Raw genomic sequence first — 7,599 nt, 5'->3', positions numbered from 1 at the left:
ACATGCATCCGACGAAGTGGGCATTCACCCACGAAAGCTTATGCTCCAATACATCTGTTAGTCTTAAAGGTGCCACAGGACTCTCTGTTGCTTTTTAGTAGGAAGAAAGGTATTTCCTGGTTATACCTGGCCTGGGCGTATCTCACAGACTCCTCGTCCTGCCGTGCCTTCACCTCCTGGTGCAGGGCCTCCTCGAGCCGCTCCTGCATCTCCTCCAGCTCCACGATCCGCTTCCGCTGCCGCTCGGCCTCCGCCTCCTTCAGCACCATCTCAGCCTGCATGGAGGCGCGAGCCTGGAGCCGCGGGGCGGGGAGGAGACGGTGATCAGCATGGGCAGCACGCAGCCAAGCGCAGGGTCCCCAGCCCCCACCCAAATCCAGCCTCTCCTCTCTGTACTGCCAGGAAGATGGAGCTGAACGTATTCCCCGCCACAGATGTTCCTTCACAGCCGGCTTGCGGTTCTATGGGGCGCTGAGAGACGCATTCACCGGCCCTGTCCCTAGCTGCCCAGAGGGGTGGTGCCTATACACCTGAACCCTCTGCAGCAGCTAACCAGAAAATCCACGGCTAGGCAACAGGGACCTCAGCCTGCTCCCCAAAGATGTGACACTGCCACCCAGCAGCCTTCCTGCTGAATTGGGAATGAACTGGGCTGCAGGAGACTGTCCCCGTTGCCACTTGGATGTCCCAGCTACCCCACGATAGCGCCCCGGACTGCACGGGACTGTGAAATCGAAGTCCCGCATTTCCCCAGCCAGCTGGCCTTCGGGGCACTTGAATTTCAATCAGCCATTGTGAAGACGCACGGTGCAACTGCAAACTGAGCCCCTTCCGATGGGAAAAATGGAGGGGTGCCCTGCAGGCCCTGGGTCTGAGAACTGCTCGGCAGTCTGGGGGCTAGGAAAACAGTAGCCAAGCTGCGGGGGAAGTATTGTGCTGGGCTTGAAAAGCAGGGAGAGCCCCAGTGCAGCCTCAAGGGGACGCAGTGCTGCCGAGGGGCCTTTGTCTGGGACGGTCTGTGTCAGAAGCCAGGAGCTGCTGCACACAGGGATATGGAGTTTGCCAGTTAAAAGACCCAGGAGGCTACAACAGTAACGACCCAGATTGCTACCAACTTCGGCAGCTCTGGTGAGTTACAAGGGAGACCAAGAGAGCAACTTTGTCCTGCTCTAATGGAAACCTCCCAGCATGGACGCCACCTCCCCTCCCTCCCCGCCTACCTGCTCAGCCTCCTTCAGCTGGATCTCCAAGGTCCTCTGCATCTCCTCGTGCTGCAGCCGGCGCCGCTGCTCTTCCTCCTGCAGCAGCAGCTCTGCCTGCCGCTGGGCCTCCTTGAGCAGCTCCAGCTCCTGCAGCTTCCGCTCCTTCTCCTCCTGCAGCTGCTTGAGGCGCTGCATCTCCTCCTCCTTGGCGGCCTTCCGCCTCTCCCGCTGCTCCCTCTGCTCCCGGCGCTTCTGCTTCAGGTCCTTGTGCAGGGACTTCTTCCCCTCCGCTTGCAACCGGATCGCCGTCTGAATGGCTGGGAGGGAAGGAAGGAAAGGAAACTCAGCAGGGCCGCACCCGCCCGGACCATAGATCCAGCTGCTGCAGCGTGCCAGCAGCCACGTGGCCAGAGCATGGCCTCCTACGAGAATAAGACTGGGGGCCCGGCAGACAGGACTCCTGGGTTTCTATGTCCTGCATTTTGACCCCTCTTGATGCACGTATGTCAAATACATCCACAGCATCTGAAGGGTTAAAATGGCCATGCCACTGACTGTGACATCTGGACCTACTCCTGAAGGGTGCTGAGACCCATTTGACTTCAATGGGAGCTGTGGCCACTTAGCACTTAACAGGATCAGGCCTTTGACCAACCTGTGCCTCAGTTTCTCAATCTGTGCAACAATCCTCATCTGTGTTGCAAGGGTGCTAATTACTTATCGGTTGTAAAATGCTAAGCATGGCAGCTATATACACACAGCCCTCTTCGAGGGAGCGGCTGTTTGCCATGGATTCTGAGTAGGTCTGATTAAAGTGACCTGGTTTGCAGCAACACGATGTTTGGAAAGTCCAGCTGCTAACTCCAAACGACTTGAAACATTTTGGAAAAAGTGTTTGGGTCTGAATGTGGTGAAATGGGCACCTGTACCAGCTGATCAGGCACTAGCAGAATCTTGGGAGAGGTTTACAAGAAAAACTGGTTAATACTAAAACCCAGCTCTTTCCATCAGTAGATCGCCCAGCTCTTTACATTATCCCCATTTTACAGATGGGGAAACTGAGGCCCAGCGAGGGGAAGTGACTTGCCCAAGGTCACCCAGCAGCCAGTGACCAAGCCAGGAACCCAGGTCTCCTGAGTCCCTGTTCAATGCTCTAGACACTAGGTTGCAGTGCCTCACTTAGTTTGCTCTAAGTGGTTAGTTAATAAGAATCTTTCACAGTTTCATCCCAAAGTGCTTCACCAATGGGATATACACGGCACCTAACACAAAATGTGGCCACCTCTGGGGTGGAGTGAGGCTGCTGATTGGCACATAGCTCACAAGCAAGGGAAGGGAACTCCAAAGGACACCAAGGGAATGTCCTACCCACCCACATGTAAGAGAGACAGAGAATGCCAAGAATCAGACTCGGCATTCCCCTCCTCCCAGCACTGGGCACAAGCAGCCAGCTCCACTGAAGTTAATGGGAGTTGCTATTACCCTGTGGAAAGAAACTGGGTCTCTGTTTTATGGGCCTGGGGCAGCCCTGCCAGGGGTGCTGAGCGTGCAGAGGTGCAGAGAGAGCTCAAGGGCAGAAGCTGCCTTTGCCACCCCAGGGTTTCATCTTTTCCTTCCACTGAAGCGACCCAAGAGCAAGAGGAAGGCAGGACGGAGAGGGAGGGCGGGCTGAGAGCCCGGCGTGAGTGCTGCGGCACAAACCTAGCGTCCACTCCTGCCGCTGCTTGGTGTCCGAGGCACTCATCTCATACGTGCGGGAAGAGGTTTTCACGCAGAACATGCACCTTTTCCCGTCCCGGTCGGGCAGGACCTACGGGGAGAGGGGAAGGCGTTACCGCTCCTGTACCTGGAATAGTGCAAATCCTCCCTGCGCCCACAAACCCATTCCTGGAACGGAGCAAATCCCCCCTCCCCTACAGTCTGGGACAGCCCCCCCAGCACAACTCCCAGCCTGCCAGCCCCCCTCCTTTGGCCCAGGCAGCTCCCCACCGAACGCCTCTGTGCCCTTCCCCTAGGACCTTTCCTTCTGGATGTAAAGGGGCAGGAATTACAAGGAAGAGAAACGTTTCTTTCATCCCCTGCCTACGATCAGCCTCCCCCAGTCCCTGTACAAATCGGGGCCCTGTATTAACCCCTCCTTTGCTGGACGGAAGCCTTTGGGGCAGCGGGCTGATAAAGGGCAGCCTGGCACCCAGCTGATATTGCTAGGCCAGGTCCCCACCCCCACCGACACACGCATGCGGCAGGTGGGATGTCAGGCAGCACACAGCTGGTTAACTGGTCTGCTGCTGCTTCATACACCAGGGCTGTCAGATCAGATGACCCTTGAGCATAGCCCTGTGTGTCAGTGATGTCACTTCAGGCCCCTGGGGGACCCTGCAGCAGCAGGCAATGCTGGAGTGGAGAAGCCAGCAGTAAAACTGATTGAAACCTGGCATGGATTTAGTGCTGGTGAAGGGTGCTGGACTGACCACCCGGGAGAGCCAAGTCCTCCATCTATCCCACACGTACAGGGCTTGACAGGACAAACTTTCCCCAAACAGGCCCCTGCCCAATAGGCATCTGATCTGATCAAGAGAGCTCAGTCTTCAGGGCCCATTCAGTCCTTGGCCCTTCTACAGAGACTGCCAATTAGTGCCAATTGTAGCGGTGATTTTTCGGTCGGGGAGGCCGGTTCGCTGGGAGCTGGGCTGAGAACGAGCAAGCTCATGTCATATAGGGTAAGTCTGCACTGCAAAAGGGTGTTCTTAGCACGTGTTAGTGAACTCAGGTTAAAATAGCAGCCAAGACACGGCAACGAGGCCTTGAACTCAGGTTAGCAGCTCAAGGCTGCCCTACGGGCTGGAGCGCGCGCTGCTGACCCGAGTTAAAACCCAAGTGCTGCATCTGCCCTGCTGTTTTAACCCAAGCTAAGAACACTTTTTTTTTTTTTTTTTTTACAGTGTGCTGAGTGGAGACAACCCAGCAGCCACTCTTGTGCCCTAGCCTGTGAAAATCTGGTTGGTTCTGGTTCTTGAACAGCGCTCGTCACCATGGCATCTGGGGAGCTTTTCTAGCCTCAAGTTGCCATGGGGCTCCAGTGTTAATGGAGATGAAATCGGTCTGACCGTATGTTCCCTGCTGTCTTTCCACAGGCACTGCCTGGGGTCTGTCACCCACTGGAACAGTAGCACTTGGGGTGCGCACACACCGGAGCCCAGCGCAGTTACCTCCACGCAGCAGTGTTTGTCCAAGGCAATGCTGCCTTTCTTCTCCTTCCGCTCCTCGCTCATGTAGTAGGAGAGGGCGCTGGGCTTTAGTGTGAACCATCGCTCGGACCAGTTCCGCCTCAGCTGGCCCTTCTTCCAGAGGTAGCCCTGTGCCCAGAGAGACAGAGGGGGTCTCAATCCAGGGGCCGTGCCAGAGAGCCCCTGCGCTATGAGTCCAAGGCGGGTTTTGCACCTGGCTCCCACCCGGGTTGTCTCAGTTTGCGCCCAGCCACCAGAACCATCTCGGTGCATCCGCACCTACCGTGCTTCCTACTTGTGCGCGTATTGGTGCATGCTGGGAAATCTGCTGGGCCCCTGTCCCGTATTGCCTCAGGAGGGGACAGAGTGCCCAGCAGACATGCATGGAGCAATGCGCCCTAGGGTGTCATACTGCACACAGCTTGCTGGGAGCAAGAAGGACCTGCCAAACCAGTTCGACAAGCACAGGCCAGGGACCCTATCCACAGCATATAGAAACACGGCGTCGGCCAACAGCACTGCCACGTTACCAACTGCGCATCAGCCATGGCGGGCATGGCCACAAGCCACGGCTAGAGCCGCTAGCTGGCTACGGACTCGGTTATAAGCATAGACAGGCTCTTTCCAAAAGGAAAGCCCAACGAACGCCTGTGCTCCTGAGCAGCCAGCCAGACACACAAGCGCTTTATCGCTCAGAGGGATTTGGGAGCAGGTCTAAGACATAGAGGACACTTTTCCGTCTTCAGCACCTTCTATTCAAGACTCTCTCTGCTTCACCAACATGAATTCATCGCGTGTCCCATGGGACAGGCGAAAGCCGTCTCCATCCTGCAGGTGGGTAAACTGAGGCAGCTTGGCTTGGCCAGGGCTACGTTGGGTGACTTGGGCCAGGATTACACAATGGGAATGGGACCCAGCAGCCTTGACTCTGCTGCCCCTTGCTCAAAGCACTAGGCAACGCTGTTGCTACAGACAAGCAATCAGAGATGCTGGCAGCCAGCGAGGGTCTGTGTTCTCCTAAGCAAAGTATTTTATGTCCAAAAACTGGGCTGGTAGCTAATAAGAAGGGCTGAGAGACTGCCTGGTGGCCAGACGCACCTGGCAGACTCATCACCTGGTTGTCTAGGGGTGGCTGCTGGAAAGTCCTTTGCACATGCAGTTCCCGGGAGCTTTCCAGGAAGGATTGGGGCAGGAGGGAGGCTCAGCCCCTCTGTCCGGGGCTCTAACCTCACCCCTCCCCATGAACTCAGCAGGTAGGGTTGTCTTGTAATAGCCCTATGACCTCATCCATATGGAACTGGGGAGGGGTGGCAGATTGTTCCTGGGGTGAGAGGGAAGGGCCCGGCTTTGCCCCGAGATGGGCAGGCCCCCACAGCCCCTGGGCTTAGTAACATTAAGTGGTACAGCCCATTTCTGGTGGGGATCAAAACCCAGCCCCTCTCCCAGAAGCTCATCTCCCAGGGTCCCTGCTAGCTCCTTGCCTGTTTGAGCATGTCCTCAATGACCTCCTGGTACACCTCTTCAACGGCCATGCTGACGGCCTCCCGCTCAATCCCCCGCAGGAGCTTCCCCGAGTTCACCAGGTCCAGGAACTGCCAGACCGTCATGCCACTCTGGTGCTGGGGATCCTGCGAGAGGTGGTCGTCCAGCTCGCAGCAGTTCAGCTCCACGTTCATGGCGGTGCAGACCTTCTTCAGCAGGTACTCCACCTGCAGGCGGGGGTGGGGTGCAAAGCAAGAGCCATTTCCACCTGGGAACCCCCAGAGATCTAGGCCACCCCCATTTCTACTCTGGGGACCCCCAGAGACCTGGGGCCACCCACCATTTCCACCCCAGAGACCCTTCAGGCCACTGCCACTCCACCCAATGGACCCAAGGGAGTCCCCCTTTCCACCCCAGAACACCCAGAGACCTGGAAGCAACCCTATTTCACCCCACGGACACTCTTTCAACCCCAGAGTTCCAGAGAGCTGGGGGCACCCCCACCTCCACCCCAGGGACCTGGGGGAACCCCCGTGTTCACTGAAAAGAAGTAGGGGAACCCCCATTTCCACCTGAGACTCCCCCCCCAGACATTAGTAGCCCACCCCAAAACTCAAAGCAACCAAAAATCAGTGAGCAGTTTTGAAAGTGTTGGCCTATGATTTTACTTAGCACAGTTACTGTTGCACTCAGTTTTGCTGAGTGGGAAAGAATGAAGTTGCTATTTCGGCCCCACACTCACATAGCAATTACCCAACACGCACACACAACTGCTGACAATCACAGTGATACACAAAGTATTTTAAATTCTGTCTCTCGTGAAGCACCATCATTAGGTTTCAGGGTAAACACCCAATTTCAGATGACTGGGTGAAGCTCACACTGCTCAGATCTGGCTGTTTCAGGCTGCATGCAGACTTAGGAAGATAGAGTTGCATTGTCTACAGTCAGTTTGCATTTGGGAAGGATTTTTTGCAACCATAAAGACTAGAAACTTCTTTTAAAAAGAAGTGTCCATTTTGCAGAATCTGTCACAGGGGCTGGATAACTACCTCAAATGTGCTAGAGCTAGGGCATGAGGCAGGTGTCGCATACCAGTGCCATAATCGGGGATTTCTGGGCCCCTTTCTGGCTGCTGTTGAGATTAGAGCAAGTTACTGTAAGAAGGGGGAGAGATGGTCTCCCAGAAAGTGGGTCAAAATGTCAGGAAATCACCTTGAAATGTGGAAAAAAATAAAATAAAAAAAGTGGAAAAAAAAAAACCCCATCAGAAAGTTTTGGGTTTTGTTTGGTTATTTTAACTGAGGGTTTTGGCCACCTCTCATCTCCCAAGAGCTGAGCCAGAGCCGACGTGAAGGGTCGAGTTTGACATCCAGGCAACCCTGCTGAAGTCATTGTGGTTCAATTGTGGTGTAACCCAGGGCAAGGGATAGTGCCGACTCTGTCCCCTGGATGGGATGCCTTCCCCCGCTCCCAACAGCCTAACACAGAGGAGAAGGAAAAAGCCCCAATACCCTGCCCCCTTTATAAAAAGCGGGCGAACGCCCAGCCCCCAGGCAGCACCACTCAAACAGAAAGATGATTCAGTGTGTCAAGGTCTGTGGAACAGGAAATACCTCTCTTGGGGAACAGGAAGTGTGCGTGCATACGCAGCAACCGCACAGCTCCGGTTTTTGCTGATCTAAAGG

The 7,599-nt window shown here is 55.5% G+C and overlaps 1 protein-coding gene across 1 annotated transcript in view; it reads right to left on the bottom strand.

Annotated features, from left to right (window-relative positions):
* DEF6 (DEF6 guanine nucleotide exchange factor) overlaps nucleotides 1-7,599 on the bottom strand; it is a 35,493-nt gene that overhangs the window by 4,399 nt on the left and 23,495 nt on the right. The window contains exons 4-8 of the mRNA XM_024200230.3: nucleotides 5,911-6,138; nucleotides 4,412-4,558; nucleotides 2,904-3,012; nucleotides 1,221-1,519; nucleotides 127-293 (exon numbers count right to left, since the gene is read on the bottom strand). Of these exons, the coding sequence (XP_024055998.1) occupies nucleotides 127-293; nucleotides 1,221-1,519; nucleotides 2,904-3,012; nucleotides 4,412-4,558; nucleotides 5,911-6,138 (950 nt within the window). The remainder of the gene's footprint in view (nucleotides 1-126; nucleotides 294-1,220; nucleotides 1,520-2,903; nucleotides 3,013-4,411; nucleotides 4,559-5,910; nucleotides 6,139-7,599) is intronic.

Source organism: Terrapene carolina, unplaced genomic scaffold (genome assembly GCF_002925995.2).
Source record: "Terrapene carolina triunguis isolate 2854851 unplaced genomic scaffold, T_m_triunguis-2.0 Scaffold604, whole genome shotgun sequence".
Taxonomy (NCBI): domain Eukaryota; kingdom Metazoa; phylum Chordata; order Testudines; family Emydidae; genus Terrapene; species Terrapene triunguis.
The sequence above is the reverse complement of the archived record's forward strand: the minus strand, read 5'-3'. Positions and strand labels throughout refer to the sequence as shown.